Source organism: Giraffa tippelskirchi, chromosome 11 (assembly GCF_054371585.1).
Source record: "Giraffa tippelskirchi isolate mGirTip1 chromosome 11, T2T-mGirTip1v1.2.pri, whole genome shotgun sequence".
Taxonomy (NCBI): Eukaryota; Metazoa; Chordata; class Mammalia; order Artiodactyla; family Giraffidae; genus Giraffa; species Giraffa tippelskirchi.
Window position 1 is genome coordinate 77,471,482 of NC_137285.1, and position 21,273 is coordinate 77,492,754.

A 21,273-nucleotide genomic window follows, 5' to 3' on the forward strand; every position below is an offset into this window, starting at 1 on the left:
GAGACTTGACACCTTACACCGAGTTCACTTCCAGTTATCCCTAGACAAACTTTCCATGAAAACTTGTCACAAATCTAGAAGAACAATGAGCAGAAACCGGACACGTGCTTTGAGTCTTCACACACAAAACTAAAAGGCAGTCCACAAAAAAAAACCCAGAGAATACAGTGGACTTTGCAAAATCAAAGATATCTACTGTGGGAAAGACCTCATTACAAAAGCAAAAGACAGGTCATACATCGCGAGACGAATGAGTGGAAACACAAAGCTTATCAAGGATGTGTCTCCAAACAGACAAAGAACGCCAACACAACAAGCCTGTGAAAACTAGGGAAAGGTCTGAAGGGACACCAGACGGAGGAAGACACACACAGAGTATCCCGGATGATGTCCAGCACTGAGGGCCTGAAGAAACAACAGTCTAGTTGCACCCCCTCAGGCCTGTGTGACCGTGGATGAGGCCTCTGTTTCCCGGTGGCTCTGAGACATGGACAGGGAGGAAGGGGAAGAGAAGTCACTTGCATTTCTAATACTCACAGCAAAGTCTTCCAATGAGAAGGGAATTATCACCCCCACTGACAATGCCATTCACTGAAGTGATATCCACGAGTCCATCTACCCCAGAAGGGAAGGATGGACCTGTTCTCACAAAACGGCGAGAGATGGAAGGAGGAAGATCAAGCCCACACCAATCACTGGAAAGAGAAGCTGTGCTCAGGGCTTGAAAGAATTCCTACTGGGAAAATCATGTCACAGCCCCACATGGCAATCCACAGCTTCCATGCTATTCCTCCCAAAATGCCAATGCATTTTCGCACCGAACAAAGAATTGCAAAAGGGGTACGGAAACAGAAAAGAGCCTACATTGTCAATACAATCCGACGAAAAAGCCCCGATACGGACATCCAAGGTTGTGTGAAAGGAAATTAGACGACCAAACTAGGATCCTCAGGAGAGTATCGGAGAAGGCAATGGCGACCCACTCCAGTACTCTTGCCTGGAAAATGTCCTGGACGGAGGAGCCTGGTAGGCTACAGGCCATGGGGTCTTGCAGAGTCAGACACGACTGAAGTGACTTAGCCGCAGCAGCAGCAGCAGGACAGTATGCTATTGGGAATACAACAACACACACAGATCCAGATCGATGGAATAAAGTTGAGGGTCCAGAAACAAACCCCAGCATCCATGGTCAACTCATCTCTGACACAGACGGTGAGAATATCCAAATGGGAACAAGAAAGCCTCTTCAATCAATGTCCATGGGAAAACCAGACAGCTACATCTGAAGAACGCTATTGGGTTTGATCTCATACCACCTCAATATCGGGGAAAAACCTCACCCTAAAGACTGATGTCATGAGATAGCTAGAAAGAAGCGTAGGTCAAAGGCTCCTTAACATCAGAGTCTCCTTGCCATTTGCTGGGCGGAGGTCGAAATGGGTCTCTTCAAGTAAGGGAAAGAGGTAAACGAAGTACACCACTGGGTTTCCATCCAATGGAACCTATTCACAACAGAGAGGCTAAGCATTCACAAATGCAAAAGATAGGAAACGGAACACGAGAGACTCCTTGCAAGTGGTGTATCTGAGAAGGGGTTCATATGGAAAGAGACGAAGAATGCACAGCACTCAGATTCCAAGAAACACCACCACCACCCTTGACCCTTCCCCCATGACCAACTCTGACCTAAAGCCTTTCTCTCCCTCTAACCTATCCCTAAAACATAACCCTCATCTAATCATATACATGTGCATCCCTAGCATCCATCCATCCATCCACACACGAGAGAGAAAGAGGAAGACACAGACGGAATTGAGAAAGGAAAAGAGAGGGACACAGCCAGAGAGAGACACGGAACCAAAGAGAGGAAAGGAGTCGATGGTCCAGACTATTCCTCAATCTGTCTCGAAGGTAGAAGCAATGACAGCGCCCTTCCACCCCAGAAGGGGGAAAAGGACGGAAGGTTTGGAGAGGAAAAGACAAGAACGCAGGGAGCCATTAGAAGCTCAGCCACCCGCAGAAGCCGAGCTGGGACCCTTGAACAGAATCTCAATGGAAACAGAGGACCAGAAAGTTGGCTACTCTTTTCTATAAGAGAGGGAGACCTTCGAGTCTTCCTTTCGGTCCTCCAACTTGGATGCGGGGTCTCAAAACAGTCAGGAGGGGGAGTGCCTTTTCCTGGGTTCCACGGCGCATCCAGGCCTCGTTCTGCCCCATTCTGTGCTGTGTCAGCCCTGGATGGAATCTTTCTTTCTGAAGTCTCAGCGCACGAGCTCCACGTGATATCGGCCCCAGGTGGAAAGGCATGGAGCTGCTCGTAGGCCGACAGACCTAGGAAGCAGATGGGAGAATGACCCCCACTCTGCAGATGGAGAGACTGGGGCAACCCTGAGGGGCATATGCTTGTCCAGGGCCACACCACTTATGAGAAGAAGGAGCCTGGTCTGAGAGCAGCATGGTCCTCGGAGCTCAGGCCCTGGCTGAACCCAGGCCTCCCCAGGGCTGTGGGCTGGGCCGTGTGGGTGTCATTGTGCCTGCACATGGCCTAAGGGGGGTGGTCGAGCAGTCAGAAACCCAGAGATTCCCTTGGGAAGTTTTGAGGAAGGGACCTCAGCACGAACCCCAGGAAATGATGTCACCTGCCGGCAACAGAACCCAACAGAACCCGCAATCCGGGTATCCAGGCCTCCAGAGCGGAGAGGAGCCCCCAGCCAGATCACTTGCTGCCAAGATGTTCTGCTGTTTGCCCCTGCCCAGAGGCCGGGGCCTCAGGAGAGCTCACAGGCAGTGTGCGTGGGCACCCTGTCGACGTTGGCTCAGGACACCCCCGAGAGGCCTCTGGCCCTTTGCCCGGAGAAACAGAAAGGTAACACGGGGAGCCCCAGGCCGGGCCAGGCCACCTCTCCCATGCCACCCGGAAACACCGGGTCCTTTGCCTGTGTGTGGGGATGCGGGTTTCTCGGGCTGTGTCTCCCTCAAGGAAGCCCAGGCGGATGTGGGGTCAGAAGCCTGTGGACAAGTTGTGCCCACACCCCAGGGGAGAGCAGGCTGGGCGGGATGGGGAGAGTGTGGGCAGCGCCGACCGGCCAGGCTGACCTCACACCCTCAGATGGGTCTCTTTCCTCCCGGGTGGGGATCTGAGCAGACACACGTCTCTGACCCTTCTGGGAAGAGAAGTTCGAGCAGGCAGAAGCAGCGGCTCCACTGGCCAGGCCCAGCTCGGAAAACTCCCAGCATGGCTGGCTGACGGTCACTGTCGTTGCAGAGCTTCCCACGTGATGAGGCCGAGGACGGGGACACCCCATCCAGCTCCCAGAGGGAGGGGTCGGAGCACCACCCGCCCGCCCGTGAGGCCCAGTGCAGGCTCCAGGTCAGCGTGCCCACGGAGGCATCAGCCCCACCGGGGGAGACGCGGAGGTGGGGAAGGCCTGCTGCCGAGACACCGCCCAGGATACAGCCGGCGGCCCAGTCTGAGGCTTCCACGGAGCTCAGCACACCCGGCTCCGACCCAGAGTCCAGAGAACCCCGGCCTCTGAGGCACCAGGAGGACCTGGAGCCCAGCACGCCACAGCACAGAGGTGAGGACGCTGGGGCTGGTGCACGGGAGTGTGTGGGGAGGGGTGCTGAGCTACACAGGGACGAGTCCTCGAAAGCTGCTGCTGGGCCTGCAGCAAGCGCTGGCCTCACACCCCCCGCCCCCCATCTTGCACACTTCAGTCCCAAAAGACATCTGACGCTGGGTATTCTTTGGGAACCTCTTGGAAGGTTTCTGTCCCGGGGTACGCACATGCCAAGGCTGGCCTGTGGGCAAACTTTGCTTCTCCCCCAGCTCTAGCACTGGCCTCCAACTGGAACCAGGCTCCACTTCCCAGACCTGTCCCCACACAGGTGGTGGCTCCAGGTGCAGGACCCAGGGATCCACCGAGGGCAGATGGAGAAGCGAGACTTGCCCTCGCAGAGACACCAGGCCAGCTGGGTACTGGCCAGCACACCGGGCAGATCGGATCTCCGTGCCTGCAGGACCCCCAGCCCCAGGCACTGATGTCCCACCCCCTCAGCGAGAACCTCCACCTCCACGTGCACCTCTACCTGCTCGGGCTTTAGCAAGAGAACCCGAGGCAGAGGAAGAGTCACCGCCTCGGCAGGGAGAGCCTGCCCTGGCTCCCGCGCAACACCCAGACGCCCATGATGACTCACCCAGCCCTGCAGGGAGAAAGAGCCCCCGCTCTGGACAGAGACCCAGAGCCCTTACCGGAAACACCACGTCCAGGGGAGCGGTCGGCTCTGCAGCCTCCATCCCTGTCTGCTCACCGTGGATGCCGGCAACTCGGTCTGCCCCCAGGGGACATGGAGTTCCTTTCCCCTGAACTGCTTTGCATGTGGTTTGTTTCCACCTTTCTGGTGATGTTTTATTTTTTGTATGGTTTCCTGGATTTTTGTTGGTTAAGTTGGGATTAGTAAACTGTTTCATCATTGTTGCAATCTGGGAACACTGTTGTGTAACTCTGGTGATACTGTGTTACCATCACCACTTTGTAGTTTCAGACCCGTTCCATCTTTATGCCCCACCCCCCAACAAAGCCTGGATTCAAGGCAAGCACGCCCTGTTCATCCCTCCCCCCGATCCTGAACACAATTTCATCTTTTCTTTCTGCATTCCTTCCTATATTCTTGGTGTCCCCAATCAATGACTCTCAGCGAAATGACTGAAGGAGTGTTTTTCGGACTCTCCACCTACTGTAAGACTCCATTGGTGAGTTCTCATTTTTATGTCATTTGAACTAGCCTTTGATAGCTGAAAGGACGGTGTACGTCCTTTCAAGATACCATGTGCCAAATGAAGCCCTTTTGGCAACTGCCATCATTATCTCCAGGCAGGCATTGCTGTTTGAAGGGTGACATCTCAGCCAGAAGGCAGAGGCTGAGCTCCTCTTGTTGCACCAGCTCCCAAAAGAAGCCAAGAAAGGGAGCTGGAACAACAAACCACCCCCATGCCCAGGAAAGCGTTCTTCATGACAGAAGGCTAGAAAATGACCCAACATCCTTGTGGCCCAGAACCACTCTAGAAAATCACTGTTCCATAAAAAAGAGAAACACATGGGAAGTTCCAAGGAGAGGCAATGCCCATGGCCAGTGTACTTGAGAGACGGCCTGACCGCTCCGGGGAAGACACGCACCGACGGAACCCCTTGGGAAACAGCAGTGATAGTCCTCACCGTCGTAAGGGTTTCCTCTGGGGACAACCTGCCCTGGGCACCACACGAGGGAGCAGACCGGCTTCTCTTCCTCTGCCCCCACACCATTCACTCATGAAGGCAGCTCAGGTGTTCTCATGCCCTGCCTGCCTGCCTGCCTGGCTCATCCGTGAGCTGTGACCACCTCCAGGCTAGGACTCCACCTTTTCCTCTCTGTGTACCGTGAATCTGCACACAGTGGGCTTTCAGAACCTTAGGAGACTTGAGCCATTCCCGCTCGAGCCAGAACCCTCCCCAGGAAGGAAAACAGCTGTGGAGTCATTTTGGCCCCAGCACTGGTTCCGAAAGCCTGGCGGCTCCTACAGCCTCTACGGTGTGAAGAGGGAGGTCCCTTTTGACAGAGCTTTCCGGCTCTCAGATCTAAGCTGTTGTTTCACTGTCAGCTGTGTCTCTTCCGTTGCAGCCAGGTGGGCCACGCTGCTCCAAAGGAGCTCACAAGCTGAGTTTCAAGGGAGGACAGTGATGGCTACAACGTGCTGCAAACTGAGTGAGGGTCCCCACAATCCTCAGCAAAGGTCTGTGGTGTGCAAGTGGGGAGTAGAGGGCCCCCAAGTTCCAAAGGAAGGGAGGTAGTCGGGAGCTAAAGCCCTTGGCTGCTGTGGTAGCAGCTGCAGATGGCAGCCCGTCCACAGTGCACTTCAAATGAGGTCATATGAGCGGGACTCTGGAAATGGCTCCGAAATCGAGAGAAAGGGGTCAGGGTATGTGGGAATCCGGCGGGGGTGGGGGGTGGATGAAGGAAGGTGTCCCTCCTCTCTCCAGTGCAATTTGGTTTGGTGAGTCTCAAAGCTACCAGATGGCACTTCCCAAGTCAGGCCCCCGCAGGAATCAGGGTGGGCTGCCTGCCTCGGGCCCTGCCACAGGGACAAGCCACACCAGTGGCCTCCCTGAGCTCCAATGGCCGGATCTGGGGGGTTCTGTCTGGGTGCACACCTCCTTGCTGTGGCCAAGTTCCCCCCTTCTCTGAGCACCAGCTTCATCCTCTCGAATGAGGACATCAATTGCTACCTTGGCACGTTACTCTCTTCATCCTGTGAAGACTCATTAGGCTTATCCTACAATTACTAGCTGGCCCGAAGAGATATCTCCTGAATCCAGCTTAAGCTGGAGTCTCCCAGGCTCATCTGGCATGTCTTCCCTGAAGTCTGCCAAAACCCACACCCTTGCATTTCCAGGGACTCCCCTTAGCCAGCTGGGCAGAAAACCCAGCATGCTTCAAACAAGCTGACAGACAAGCGGGAGAGGACTCATGGGCAGACGGCTTCCCTCAGGTCTCGGGTGGAGCTCTGGGACCACAGCAGCAACGGGCCATCCCAGCCCCTGGGCTCAGCAGCGCCCTCATTCTCAGGCCGGCGGCTCTGCCCTGAGGGGAGCAGGAACGTCACCAACTGCCGCAGGCGGACCTCAAGCCCCTCCCACTGCTGGAGCCTGACCTCCCCCGGCCCCACCCCTTCCCCTACCCCAGCAGGACGAGAGCTCGTCTTCCCCTGGCTTCCAACGTGAGGCCCGGCCCTGGGCCCCGATTGGGCACTGCCCCAGCCCGGAGCCAATCACAGTGGCCAGGGAGGTGGAACGCACCGATTGGCCAGGGCCAGGTCATGTGACCATACTCCCCAGGAAACTCAAAGATTACTAAGGTTCTCTAAGAAACCAATGAACAAAATTATCCACTAAAGGCAAACCATAATTTTTAATGAGGCCAATGTCACAGAAAAAAAAAATGCTCCACAATAAACTGCTCAAGGAAGCTACTAAATAAACTTTCAGAAAAGTTTAGTAGTTTTTTTTTTTTTTTTAAATAGGGTGACGGAGAGCTATACCTTTCCCATCTATGTGAATTTAGGTTTAAACTAGATTTCCCTTGGCTATTATATAAGACAAAAAAACCCACATCACCCACTTTCACTCCCCCCCACCCCCAAAATGTGTTTTAATCTATTGAATTTTTGTGTCCTCGGTTGTGTCTGATTCACGGCAACTCACCAACTCTACACAGCCAGGCTCTTCCGTCCATGGAATTCAGGGCAATTTTTTCTGTCCCAGTAAATGCCCACCCTGGGTGATCCAAAGGCAAGGGCTCCGAGGCTCCTGAGAGACTAACTCCTTTCAGCTGAGCACAGAGCTGGCTCCTCACTGGGATGCCTGTGGCCTGGGGCTCCCAGAGGGGAGAGCAGCACTCGCCCCACCGTGTGGTCACTGCTGGAAGTGCAGGCTGCTCCTCACTCCCCCTTGACAGTGTCCCTGAGGGCAGAACAGTGTGAATCGAATCAAGGTGGAAATGCAAACTCCAATGCAACCAACCTTCCCACAAGATCTCCAAAACCACTCAGGAACAGGGAATTGGAAACTGCAGGGGATGACATGAATGGAGATGGAGACTTGACACCTTACACCGAGTTCACTTCCAGTTATCCCTAGACAAACTTTCCATGAAAACTTGTCACAAATCTAGAAGAACAATGAGCAGAAACCGGACACGTGCTTTGAGTCTTCACACACAAAACTAAAAGGCAGTCCACAAAAAAAACCCAGAGAATACAGTGGACTTTGCAAAATCAAAGATATCTACTGTGGGAAAGACCTCATTACAAAAGCAAAAGACAGGTCATACATCGCGAGACGAATGAGTGGAAACACAAAGCTTATCAAGGATGTGTCTCCAAACAGACAAAGAACGCCAACACAACAAGCCTGTGAAAACTAGGGAAAGGTCTGAAGGGACACCAGACGGAGGAAGACACACACAGAGTATCCCGGATGATGTCCAGCACTGAGGGCCTGAAGAAACAACAGTCTAGTTGCACCCCCTCAGGCCTGTGTGACCGTGGATGAGGCCTCTGTTTCCCGGTGGCTCTGAGACATGGACAGGGAGGAAGGGGAAGAGAAGTCACTTGCATTTCTAATACTCACAGCAAAGTCTTCCAATGAGAAGGGAATTATCACCCCCACTGACAATGCCATTCACTGAAGTGATATCCACGAGTCCATCTACCCCAGAAGGGAAGGATGGACCTGTTCTCACAAAACGGCGAGAGATGGAAGGAGGAAGATCAAGCCCACACCAATCACTGGAAAGAGAAGCTGTGCTCAGGGCTTGAAAGAATTCCTACTGGGAAAATCATGTCACAGCCCCACATGGCAATCCACAGCTTCCATGCTATTCCTCCCAAAATGCCAATGCATTTTCGCACCGAACAAAGAATTGCAAAAGGGGTACGGAAACAGAAAAGAGCCTACATTGTCAATACAATCCGACGAAAAAGCCCCGATACGGACATCCAAGGTTGTGTGAAAGGAAATTAGACGACCAAACTAGGATCCTCAGGAGAGTATCGGAGAAGGCAATGGCGACCCACTCCAGTACTCTTGCCTGGAAAATGTCCTGGACGGAGGAGCCTGGTAGGCTACAGGCCATGGGGTCTTGCAGAGTCAGACACGACTGAAGTGACTTAGCCGCAGCAGCAGCAGCAGGACAGTATGCTATTGGGAATACAACAACACACACAGATCCAGATCGATGGAATAAAGTTGAGGGTCCAGAAACAAACCCCAGCATCCATGGTCAACTCATCTCTGACACAGACGGTGAGAATATCCAAATGGGAACAAGAAAGCCTCTTCAATCAATGTCCATGGGAAAACCAGACAGCTACATCTGAAGAACGCTATTGGGTTTGATCTCATACCACCTCAATATCGGGGAAAAACCTCACCCTAAAGACTGATGTCATGAGATAGCTAGAAAGAAGCGTAGGTCAAAGGCTCCTTAACATCAGAGTCTCCTTGCCATTTGCTGGGCGGAGGTCGAAATGGGTCTCTTCAAGTAAGGGAAAGAGGTAAACGAAGTACACCACTGGGTTTCCATCCAATGGAACCTATTCACAACAGAGAGGCTAAGCATTCACAAATGCAAAAGATAGGAAACGGAACACGAGAGACTCCTTGCAAGTGGTGTATCTGAGAAGGGGTTCATATGGAAAGAGACGAAGAATGCACAGCACTCAGATTCCAAGAAACACCACCACCACCCTTGACCCTTCCCCCATGACCAACTCTGACCTAAAGCCTTTCTCTCCCTCTAACCTATCCCTAAAACATAACCCTCATCTAATCATATACATGTGCATCCCTAGCATCCATCCATCCATCCACACACGAGAGAGAAAGAGGAAGACACAGACGGAATTGAGAAAGGAAAAGAGATGGACACAGCCAGAGAGAGACACGGAACCAAAGAGAGGAAAGGAGTCGATGGTCCAGACTATTCCTCAATCTGTCTCGAAGGTAGAAGCAATGACAGCGCCCTTCCACCCCAGAAGGGGGAAAAGGACGGAAGGTTTGGAGAGGAAAAGACAAGAACGCAGGGAGCCATTAGAAGCTCAGCCACCCGCAGAAGCCGAGCTGGGACACTTGAACAGAATCTCAATGGAAACAGAGGACCAGAAAGTTGGCTACTCTTTTCTATAAGAGAGGGAGACCTTCGAGTCTTCCTTTCGGTCCTCCAACTTGGATGCGGGGTCTCAAAACAGTCAGGAGGGGGAGTGCCTTTTCCTGGGTTCCACGGCGCATCCAGGCCTCGTTCTGCCCCATTCTGTGCTGTGTCAGCCCTGGATGGAATCTTTCTTTCTGAAGTCTCAGCGCACGAGCTCCACGTGATATCGGCCCCAGGTGGAAAGGCATGGAGCTGCTCGTAGGCCGACAGACCTAGGAAGCAGATGGGAGAATGACCCCCACTCTGCAGATGGAGAGACTGGGGCAACCCTGAGGGGCATATGCTTGTCCAGGGCCACACCACTTATGAGAAGAAGGAGCCTGGTCTGAGAGCAGCATGGTCCTCGGAGCTCAGGCCCTGGCTGAACCCAGGCCTCCCCAGGGCTGTGGGCTGGGCCGTGTGGGTGTCATTGTGCCTGCACATGGCCTAAGGGGGGTGGTCGAGCAGTCAGAAACCCAGAGATTCCCTTGGGAAGTTTTGAGGAAGGGACCTCAGCACGAACCCCAGGAAATGATGTCACCTGCCGGCAACAGAACCCAACAGAACCCGCAATCCGGGTATCCAGGCCTCCAGAGCAGAGAGGAGCCCCCAGCCAGATCACTTGCTGCCAAGATGTTCTGCTGTTTGCCCCTGCCCAGAGGCCGGGGCCTCAGGAGAGCTCACAGGCAGTGTGCGTGGGCACCCTGTCGACGTTGGCTCAGGACACCCCCGAGAGGCCTCTGGCCCTTTGCCCGGAGAAACAGAAAGGTAACACGGGGAGCCCCAGGCCGGGCCAGGCCACCTCTCCCATGCCACCCGGAAACACCGGGTCCTTTGCCTGTGTGTGGGGATGCGGGTTTCTCGGGCTGTGTCTCCCTCAAGGAAGCCCAGGCGGATGTGGGGTCAGAAGCCTGTGGACAAGTTGTGCCCACACCCCAGGGGAGAGCAGGCTGGGCGGGATGGGGAGAGTGTGGGCAGCGCCGACCGGCCAGGCTGACCTCACACCCTCAGATGGGTCTCTTTCCTCCCGGGTGGGGATCTGAGCAGACACACGTCTCTGACCCTTCTGGGAAGAGAAGTTCGAGCAGGCAGAAGCAGCGGCTCCACTGGCCAGGCCCAGCTCGGAAAACTCCCAGCATGGCTGGCTGACGGTCACTGTCGTTGCAGAGCTTCCCACGTGATGAGGCCGAGGACGGGGACACCCCATCCAGCTCCCAGAGGGAGGGGTCGGAGCACCACCCGCCCGCCCGTGAGGCCCAGTGCAGGCTCCAGGTCAGCGTGCCCACGGAGGCATCAGCCCCACCGGGGGAGACGCGGAGGTGGGGAAGGCCTGCTGCCGAGACACCGCCCAGGATACAGCCGGCGGCCCAGTCTGAGGCTTCCACGGAGCTCAGCACACCCGGCTCCGACCCAGAGTCCAGAGAACCCCGGCCTCTGAGGCACCAGGAGGACCTGGAGCCCAGCACGCCACAGCACAGAGGTGAGGACGCTGGGGCTGGTGCACGGGAGTGTGTGGGGAGGGGTGCTGAGCTACACAGGGACGAGTCCTCGAAAGCTGCTGCTGGGCCTGCAGCAAGCGCTGGCCTCACACCCCCCGCCCCCCATCTTGCACACTTCAGTCCCAAAAGACATCTGACGCTGGGTATTCTTTGGGAACCTCTTGGAAGGTTTCTGTCCCGGGGTACGCACATGCCAAGGCTGGCCTGTGGGCAAACTTTGCTTCTCCCCCAGCTCTAGCACTGGCCTCCAACTGGAACCAGGCTCCACTTCCCAGACCTGTCCCCACACAGGTGGTGGCTCCAGGTGCAGGACCCAGGGATCCACCGAGGGCAGATGGAGAAGCGAGACTTGCCCTCGCAGAGACACCAGGCCAGCTGGGTACTGGCCAGCACACCGGGCAGATCGGATCTCCGTGCCTGCAGGACCCCCAGCCCCAGGCACTGATGTCCCACCCCCTCAGCGAGAACCTCCACCTCCACGTGCACCTCTACCTGCTCGGGCTTTAGCAAGAGAACCCGAGGCAGAGGAAGAGTCACCGCCTCGGCAGGGAGAGCCTGCCCTGGATCCCGCGCAACACCCAGACGCCCACGATGACTCACCCAGCCCTGCAGGGAGAAAGAGCCCCCGCTCTGGACAGAGACCCAGAGCCCTTACCGGAAACACCACGTCCAGGGGAGCGGTCGGCTCTGCAGCCTCCATCCCTGTCTGCTCACCGTGGATGCCGGCAACTCGGTCTGCCCCCAGGGGACATGGAGTTCCTTTCCCCTGAACTGCTTTGCATGTGGTTTGTTTCCACCTTTCTGGTGATGTTTTATTTTTTGTATGGTTTCCTGGATTTTTGTTGGTTAAGTTGGGATTAGTAAACTGTTTCATCATTGTTGCAATCTGGGAACACTGTTGTGTAACTCTGGTGATACTGTGTTACCATCACCACTTTGTAGTTTCAGACCCGTTCCATCTTTATGCCCCACCCCCCAACAAAGCCTGGATTCAAGGCAAGCACGCCCTGTTCATCCCTCCCCCCGATCCTGAACACAATTTCATCTTTTCTTTCTGCATTCCTTCCTATATTCTTGGTGTCCCCAATCAATGACTCTCAGCGAAATGACTGAAGGAGTGTTTTTCGGACTCTCCACCTACTGTAAGACTCCATTGGTGAGTTCTCATTTTTATGTCATTTGAACTAGCCTTTGATAGCTGAAAGGACGGTGTACGTCCTTTCAAGATACCATGTGCCAAATGAAGCCCTTTTGGCAACTGCCATCATTATCTCCAGGCAGGCATTGCTGTTTGAAGGGTGACATCTCAGCCAGAAGGCAGAGGCTGAGCTCCTCTTGTTGCACCAGCTCCCAAAAGAAGCCAAGAAAGGGAGCTGGAACAACAAACCACCCCCATGCCCAGGAAAGCGTTCTTCATGACAGAAGGCTAGAAAATGACCCAACATCCTTGTGGCCCAGAACCACTCTAGAAAATCACTGTTCCATAAAAAAGAGAAACACATGGGAAGTTCCAAGGAGAGGCAATGCCCATGGCCAGTGTACTTGAGAGACGGCCTGACCGCTCCGGGGAAGACACGCACCGACGGAACCCCTTGGGAAACAGCAGTGATAGTCCTCACCGTCGTAAGGGTTTCCTCTGGGGACAACCTGCCCTGGGCACCACACGAGGGAGCAGACCGGCTTCTCTTCCTCTGCCCCCACACCATTCACTCATGAAGGCAGCTCAGGTGTTCTCATGCCCTGCCTGCCTGCCTGCCTGGCTCATCCGTGAGCTGTGACCACCTCCAGGGTAGGACTCCACCTTTTCCTCTCTGTGTACCGTGAATCTGCACACAGTGGGCTTTCAGAACCTTAGGAGACTTGAGCCATTCCCGCTCGAGCCAGAACCCTCCCCAGGAAGGAAAACAGCTGTGGAGTCATTTTGGCCCCAGCACTGGTTCCGAAAGCCTGGCGGCTCCTACAGCCTCTACGGTGTGAAGAGGGAGGTCCCTTTTGACAGAGCTTTCCGGCTCTCAGATCTAAGCTGTTGTTTCACTGTCAGCTGTGTCTCTTCCGTTGCAGCCAGGTGGGCCACGCTGCTCCAAAGGAGCTCACAAGCTGAGTTTCAAGGGAGGACAGGGATGGCTACAACGTGCTGCAAACTGAGTGAGGGTCCCCACAATCCTCAGCAAAGGTCTGTGGTGTGCAAGTGGGGAGTAGAGGGCCCCCAAGTTCCAAAGGAAGGGAGGTAGTCGGGAGCTAAAGCCCTTGGCTGCTGTGGTAGCAGCTGCAGATGGCAGCCCGTCCACAGTGCACTTCAAATGAGGTCATATGAGCGGGACTCTGGAAATGGCTCCGAAATCGAGAGAAAGGGGTCAGGGTATGTGGGAATCCGGCGGGGGTGGGGGGTGGATGAAGGAAGGTGTCCCTCCTCTCTCCAGTGCAATTTGGTTTGGTGAGTCTCAAAGCTACCAGATGGCACTTCCCAAGTCAGGCCCCCGCAGGAATCAGGGTGGGCTGCCTGCCTCGGGCCCTGCCACAGGGACAAGCCACACCAGTGGCCTCCCTGAGCTCCAATGGCCGGATCTGGGGGGTTCTGTCTGGGTGCACACCTCCTTGCTGTGGCCAAGTTCCCCCCTTCTCTGAGCACCAGCTTCATCCTCTCGAATGAGGACATCAATTGCTACCTTGGCACGTTACTCTCTTCATCCTGTGAAGACTCATTAGGCTTATCCTACAATTACTAGCTGGCCCGAAGAGATATCTCCTGAATCCAGCTTAAGCTGGAGTCTCCCAGGCTCATCTGGCATGTCTTCCCTGAAGTCTGCCAAAACCCACACCCTTGCATTTCCAGGGACTCCCCTTAGCCAGCTGGGCAGAAAACCCAGCATGCTTCAAACAAGCTGACAGACAAGCGGGAGAGGACTCACGGGCAGACGGCTTCCCTCAGGTCTCGGGTGGAGCTCTGGGACCACAGCAGCAACGGGCCATCCCAGCCCCTGGGCTCAGCAGCGCCCTCATTCTCAGGCCGGCGGCTCTGCCCTGAGGGGAGCAGGAACGTCACCAACTGCCGCAGGCGGACCTCAAGCCCCTCCCACTGCTGGAGCCTGACCTCCCCCGGCCCCACCCCTTCCCCTACCCCAGCAGGACGAGAGCTCGTCTTCCCCTGGCTTCCAACGTGAGGCCCGGCCCTGGGCCCCGATTGGGCACTGCCCCAGCCCGGAGCCAATCACAGTGGCCAGGGAGGTGGAACGCACCGATTGGCCAGGGCCAGGTCATGTGACCATACTCCCCAGGAAACTCAAAGATTACCAAGGTTCTCTAAGAAACCAATGAACAAAATTATCCACTAAAGGCAAACCATAATTTTTAATGAGGCCAATGTCACAGAAAAAAAAAATGCTCCACAATAAACTGCTCAAGGAAGCTACTAAATAAACTTTCAGAAAAGTTTAGTAGTTTTTTTTTTTTTTTTTAAATAGGGTGACGGAGAGCTATACCTTTCCCATCTATGTGAATTTAGGTTTAAACTAGATTTCCCTTGGCTATTATATAAGACAAAAAAACCCACATCACCCACTTTCACTCCCCCCCACCCCCAAAATGTGTTTTAATCTATTGAATTTTTGTGTCCTCGGTTGTGTCTGATTCACGGCAACTCACCAACTCTACACAGCCAGGCTCTTCCGTCCATGGAATTCAGGGCAATTTTTTCTGTCCCAGTAAATGCCCACCCTGGGTGATCCAAAGGCAAGGGCTCCGAGGCTCCTGAGAGACTAACTCCTTTCAGCTGAGCACAGAGCTGGCTCCTCACTGGGATGCCTGTGGCCTGGGGCTCCCAGAGGGGAGAGCAGCACTCGCCCCACCGTGTGGTCACTGCTGGAAGTGCAGGCTGCTCCTCACTCCCCCTTGACAGTGTCCCTGAGGGCAGAACAGTGTGAATCGAATCAAGGTGGAAATGCAAACTCCAATGCAACCAACCTTCCCACAAGATCTCCAAAACCACTCAGGAACAGGGAATTGGAAACTGCAGGGGATGACATGAATGGAGATGGAGACTTGACACCTTACACCGAGTTCACTTCCAGTTATCCCTAGACAAACTTTCCATGAAAACTTGTCACAAATCTAGAAGAACAATGAGCAGAAACCGGACACGTGCTTTGAGTCTTCACACACAAAACTAAAAGGCAGTCCACAAAAAAAACCCAGAGAATACAGTGGACTTTGCAAAATCAAAGATATCTACTGTGGGAAAGACCTCATGACAAAAGCAAAAGACAGGTCATACATCGCGAGACGAATGAGTGGAAACACAAAGCTTATCAAGGATGTGTCTCCAAACAGACAAAGAACGCCAACACAACAAGCCTGTGAAAACTAGGGAAAGGTCTGAAGGGACACCAGACGGAGGAAGACACACACAGAGTATCCCGGATGATGTCCAGCACTGAGGGCCTGAAGAAACAACAGTCTAGTTGCACCCCCTCAGGCCTGTGTGACCGTGGATGAGGCCTCTGTTTCCCGGTGGCTCTGAGACATGGACAGGGAGGAAGGGGAAGAGAAGTCACTTGCATTTCTAATACTCACAGCAAAGTCTTCCAATGAGAAGGGAATTATCACCCCCACTGACAATGCCATTCACTGAAGTGATATCCACGAGTCCATCTACCCCAGAAGGGAAGGATGGACCTGTTCTCACAAAACGGCGAGAGATGGAAGGAGGAAGATCAAGCCCACACCAATCACTGGAAAGAGAAGCTGTGCTCAGGGCTTGAAAGAATTCCTATAGGGAAAATCATGTCACAGCCCCACATGGCAATCCACAGCTTCCATGCTATTCCTCCCAAAATGCCAATGCATTTTCGCACCGAACAAAGAATTGCAAAAGGGGTACGGAAACAGAAAAGAGCCTACATTGTCAATACAATCCGACGAAAAAGCCCCGATACGGACATCCAAGGTTGTGTGAAAGGAAATTAGACGACCAAACTAGGATCCTCAGGAGAGTATCGGAGAAGGCAATGGCGACCCACTCCAGTACTCTTGCCTGGAAAATGTCCTGGACGGAGGAGCCTGGTAGGCTACAGGCCATGGGGTCTTGCAGAGTCAGACACGACTGAAGTGACTTAGCCGCAGCAGCAGCAGCAGGACAGTATGCTATTGGGAATACAACAACACACACAGATCCAGATCGATGGAATAAAGTTGAGGGTCCAGAAACAAACCCCAGCATCCATGGTCAACTCATCTCTGACACAGACGGTGAGAATATCCAAATGGGAACAAGAAAGCCTCTTCAATCAATGTCCATGGGAAAACCAGACAGCTACATCTGAAGAACGCTATTGGTTTTGATCTCATACCACCTCAATATCGGGGAAAAACCTCACCCTAAAGACTGATGTCATGAGATAGCTAGAAAGAAGCGTAGGTCAAAGGCTCCTTAACATCAGAGTCTCCTTGCCATTTGCTGGGCGGAGGTCGAAATGGGTCTCTTCAAGTAAGGGAAAGAGGTAAACGAAGTACACCACTGGGTTTCCATCCAATGGAACCTATTCACAACAGAGAGGCTAAGCATTCACAAATGCAAAAGATAGGAAACGGAACACGAGAGACTCCTTGCAAGTGGTGTATCTGAGAAGGGGTTCATATGGAAAGAGACGAAGAATGCACAGCACTCAGATTCCAAGAAACACCACCACCACCCTTGACCCTTCCCCCATGACCAACTCTGACCTAAAGCCTTTCTCTCCCTCTAACCTATCCCTAAAACATAACCCTCATCTAATCATATACATGTGCATCCCTAGCATCCATCCATCCATCCACACACGAGAGAGAAAGAGGAAGACACAGACGGAATTGAGAAAGGAAAAGAGAGGGACACAGCCAGAGAGAGACACGGAACCAAAGAGAGGAAAGGAGTCGATGGTCCAGACTATTCCTCAATCTGTCTCGAAGGTAGAAGCAATGACAGCGCCCTTCCACCCCAGAAGGGGGAAAAGGACGGAAGGTTTGGAGAGGAAAAGACAAGAACGCAGGGAGCCATTAGAAGCTCAGCCACCCGCAGAAGCCGAGCTGGGACCCTTGAACAGAATCTCAATGGAAACAGAGGACCAGAAAGTTGGCTACTCTTTTCTATAAGAGAGGGAGACCTTCGAGTCTTCCTTTCGGTCCTCCAACTTGGATGCGGGGTCTCAAAACAGTCAGGAGGGGGAGTGCCTTTTCCTGGGTTCCACGGCGCATCCAGGCCTCGTTCTGCCCCATTCTGTGCTGTGTCAGCCCTGGATGGAATCTTTCTTTCTGAAGTCTCAGCGCACGAGCTCCACGTGATATCGGCCCCAGGTGGAAAGGCATGGAGCTGCTCGTAGGCCGACAGACCTAGGAAGCAGATGGGAGAATGACCCCCACTCTGCAGATGGAGAGACTGGGGCAACCCTGAGGGGCATATGCTTGTCCAGGGCCACACCACTTATGAGAAGAAGGAGCCTGGTCTGAGAGCAGCATGGTCCTCGGAGCTCAGGCCCTGGCTGAACCCAGGCCTCCCCAGGGCTGTGGGCTGGGCCGTGTGGGTGTCATTGTGCCTGCACATGGCCTAAGGGGGGTGGTCGAGCAGTCAGAAACCCAGAGATTCCCTTGGGAAGTTTTGAGGAAGGGACCTCAGCACGAACCCCAGGAAATGATGTCACCTGCCGGCAACAGAACCCAACAGAACCCGCAATCCGGGTATCCAGGCCTCCAGAGCGGAGAGGAGCCCCCAGCCAGATCACTTGCTGCCAAGATGTTCTGCTGTTTGCCCCTGCCCAGAGGCCGGGGCCTCAGGAGAGCTCACAGGCAGTGTGCGTGGGCACCCTGTCGACGTTGGCTCAGGACACCCCCGAGAGGCCTCTGGCCCTTTGCCCGGAGAAACAGAAAGGTAACACGGGGAGCCCCAGGCCGGGCCAGGCCACCTCTCCCATGCCACCCGGAAACACCGGGTCCTTTGCCTGTGTGTGGGGATGCGGGTTTCTCGGGCTGTGTCTCCCTCAAGGAAGCCCAGGCGGATGTGGGGTCAGAAGCCTGTGGACAAGTTGTGCCCACACCCCAGGGGAGAGCAGGCTGGGCGGGATGGGGAGAGTGTGGGCAGCGCCGACCGGCCAGGCTGACCTCACACCCTCAGATGGGTCTCTTTCCTCCCGGGTGGGGATCTGAGCAGACACACGTCTCTGACCCTTCTGGGAAGAGAAGTTCGAGCAGGCAGAAGCAGCGGCTCCACTGGCCAGGCCCAGCTCGGAAAACTCCCAGCATGGCTGGCTGACGGTCACTGTCGTTGCAGAGCTTCCCACGTGATGAGGCCGAGGACGGGGACACCCCATCCAGCTCCCAGAGGGAGGGGTCGGAGCACCACCCGCCCGCCCGTGAGGCCCAGTGCAGGCTCCAGGTCAGCGTGCCCACGGAGGCATCAGCCCCACCGGGGGAGACGCGGAGGTGGGGAAGGCCTGCTGCCGAGACACCGCCCAGGATACAGCCGGCGGCCCAGTCTGAGGCTTCCACGGAGCTCAGCACACCCGGCTCCGACCCAGAGTCCAGAGAACCCCGGCCTCTGAGGCACCAGGAGGACCTGGAGCCCAGCACGCCACAGCACAGAGGTGAGGACGCTGGGGCTGGTGCACGGGAGTGTGTGGGGAGGGGTGCTGAGCTACACAGGGACGAGTCCTCGAAAGCTGCTGCTGGGCCTGCAGCAAGCGCTGGCCTCACACCCCCCGCCCCCCATCTTGCACACTTCAGTCCCAAAAGACATCTGACGCTGGGTATTCTTTGGGAACCTCTTGGAAGGTTTCTGTCCCGGGGTACGCACATGCCAAGGCTGGCCTGTGGGCAAACTTTGCTTCTCCCCCAGCTCTAGCACTGGCCTCCAACTGGAACCAGGCTCCACTTCCCAGACCTGTCCCCACACAGGTGGTGGCTCCAGGTGCAGGACCCAGGGATCCACCGAGGGCAGATGGAGAAGCGAGACTTGCCCTCGCAGAGACACCAGGCCAGCTGGGTACTGGCCAGCACACCGGGCAGATCGGATCTCCGTGCCTGCAGGACCCCCAGCCCCAGGCACTGATGTCCCACCCCCTCAGCGAGAACCTCCACCTCCACGTGCACCTCTACCTGCTCGGGCTTTAGCAAGAGAACCCGAGGCAGAGGAAGAGTCACCGCCTCGGCAGGGAGAGCCTGCCCTGGCTCCCGCGCAACACCCAGACGCCCACGATGACTCACCCAGCCCTGCAGGGAGAAAGAGCCCCCGCTCTGGACAGAGACCCAGAGCCCTTACCGGAAACACCACGTCCAGGGGAGCGGTCGGCTCTGCAGCCTCCATCCCTGTCTGCTCACCGTGGATGCCGGCAACTCGGTCTGCCCCCAGGGGACATGGAGTTCCTTTCCCCTGAACTGCTTTGCATGTGGTTTGTTTCCACCTTTCTGGTGATGTTTTATTTTTTGTATGGTTTCCTGGATTTTTGTTGGTTAAGTTGGGATTAGTAAACTGTTTCATCATTGTTGCAATCTGGGAACACTGTTGTGTAACTCTGGTGATACTGTGTTACCATCACCACTTTGTAGTTTCAGACCCGTTCCATCTTTATGCCCCACCCCCCAACAAAGCCTGGATTCAAGGCAAGCACGCCCTGTTCATCCCTCCCCCCGATCCTGAACACAATTTCATCTTTTCTTTCTGCATTCCTTCCTATATTCTTGGTGTCCCCAATCAATGACTCTCAGCGAAATGACTGAAGGAGTGTTTTTCGGACTCTCCACCTACTGTAAGACTCCATTGGTGAGTTCTCATTTTTATGTCATTTGAACTAGCCTTTGATAGCTGAAAGGACGGTGTACGTCCTTTCAAGATACCATGTGCCAAACGAAGCCCTTTTGGCAAGTGCCATCATTATCTCCAGGCAGGCATTGCTGTTTGAAGGGTGACATCTCAGCCAGAAGGCAGAGGCTGAGCTCCTCTTGTTGCACCAGCTCCCAAAAGAAGCCAAGAAAGGGAGCTGGAACAACAAACCACCCCCATGCCCAGGAAAGCGTTCTTCATGACAGAAGGCTAGAAAATGACCCAACATCCTTGTGGCCCAGAACCACTCTAGAAAATCACTGTTCCATAAAAAAGAGAAACACATGGGAAGTTCCAAGGAGAGGCAATGCCCATGGCCAGTGTACTTGAGAGACGGCCTGACCGCTCCGGGGAAGACACGCACCGACGGAACCCCTTGGGAAACAGCAGTGATAGTCCTCACCGTCGTAAGGGTTTCCTCTGGGGACAACCTGCCCTGGGCACCACACGAGGGAGCAGACCGGCTTCTCTTCCTCTGCCCCCACACCATTCACTCATGAAGGCAGCTCAGGTGTTCTCATGCCCTGCCTGCCTGCCTGCCTGGCTCATCCGTGAGCTGTGACCACCTCCAGGGTAGGACTCCACCTTTTCCTCTCTGTGTACCGTGAATCTGCACACAGTGGGCTTTCAGAACCTTAGGAGACTTGAGCCATTCCCGCTCGAGCCAGAACCCTCCCCAGGAAGGAAAACAGCTGTGGAGTCATTTTGGCCCCAGCACTGGTTCCGAAAGCCTGGTGGCTCCTACAGCCTCTACGGTGTGAAGAGGGAGGTCCCTTTTGACAGAGCTTTCCGGCTCTCAGATCTAAGCTGTTGTTTCACTGTCAGCTGTGTCTCTTCCGTTGCAGCCAGGTGGGCCACGCTGCTCCAAAGGAGCTCACAAGCTGAGTTTCAAGGGAGGACAGGGATGGCTACAACGTGCTGCAAACTGAGTGAGGGTCCCCACAATCCTCAGCAAAGGTCTGTGGTGTGCAAGTGGGGAGTAGAGGGCCCCCAAGTTCCAAAGGAAGGGAGGTAGTCGGGAGCTAAAGCCCTTGGCTGCTGTGGTAGCAGCTGCAGATGGCAGCCCGTCCACAGTGCACTTCAAATGAGGTCATATGAGCGGGACTCTGGAAATGGCTCCGAAATCGAGAGAAAGGGGTCAGGGTATGTGGGAATCCGGCGGGGGTGGGGGGTGGATGAAGGAAGGTGTCCCTCCTCTCTCCA

General features: G+C 54.8%; 3 protein-coding genes and 1 long non-coding RNA gene across 6 annotated transcripts; 3 read left to right on the forward strand and 1 right to left on the reverse strand.

Annotated features, from left to right (window-relative positions):
• Positions 1–400: 400 nt before the first annotated feature.
• Positions 401–4,482, forward strand: LOC145527569 (uncharacterized). Of its 2 annotated transcripts, XM_081545675.1 has the most exons (3): positions 2,697–2,866; positions 3,266–3,578; positions 3,830–4,482. In XM_081545675.1, exons 1-3 carry the CDS (start codon positions 2,732–2,734, stop codon positions 4,102–4,104), a joined length of 723 nt encoding a protein of 240 aa, XP_081401801.1. In that variant the 5' UTR covers positions 2,697–2,731; the 3' UTR covers positions 4,105–4,482. The 2 variants fall into 2 exon arrangements, with proteins under 2 accessions (XP_081401800.1, XP_081401801.1); XM_081545674.1 differs by having other exon boundaries at positions 401–2,866; positions 3,266–4,482.
• Positions 4,483–6,921: 2,439 nt separating this feature from the next.
• LOC145527655 (uncharacterized) lies at positions 6,922–14,289 on the reverse strand. The gene is made up of 2 exons (XR_014069827.1): positions 9,734–14,289; positions 6,922–7,496 (listed from the first exon to the last, which is right to left on the reverse strand). It is a non-coding gene; the product is annotated as an uncharacterized LOC145527655 (long non-coding RNA).
• LOC145527565 (uncharacterized) lies at positions 10,084–12,110 on the forward strand. Its single transcript, XM_081545669.1, has 3 exons — positions 10,084–10,494; positions 10,894–11,206; positions 11,458–12,110. Exons 1-3 carry the CDS (start codon positions 10,084–10,086, stop codon positions 11,730–11,732), a joined length of 999 nt encoding a protein of 332 aa, XP_081401795.1. The 3' UTR covers positions 11,733–12,110.
• Positions 14,290–17,937: 3,648 nt separating the features above from the next.
• Positions 17,938–19,739, forward strand: LOC145527584 (uncharacterized). Of its 2 annotated transcripts, none has more exons than XM_081545697.1 (3): positions 17,938–18,123; positions 18,523–18,835; positions 19,087–19,739. In XM_081545697.1, exons 1-3 carry the CDS (start codon positions 17,989–17,991, stop codon positions 19,359–19,361), a joined length of 723 nt encoding a protein of 240 aa, XP_081401823.1. In that variant the 5' UTR covers positions 17,938–17,988; the 3' UTR covers positions 19,362–19,739. The 2 variants fall into 2 exon arrangements, with proteins under 2 accessions (XP_081401823.1, XP_081401822.1); XM_081545696.1 differs by having other exon boundaries at positions 17,947–18,123; positions 19,146–19,739.
• The last annotated feature ends 1,534 nt before the right edge of the window (positions 19,740–21,273 follow it).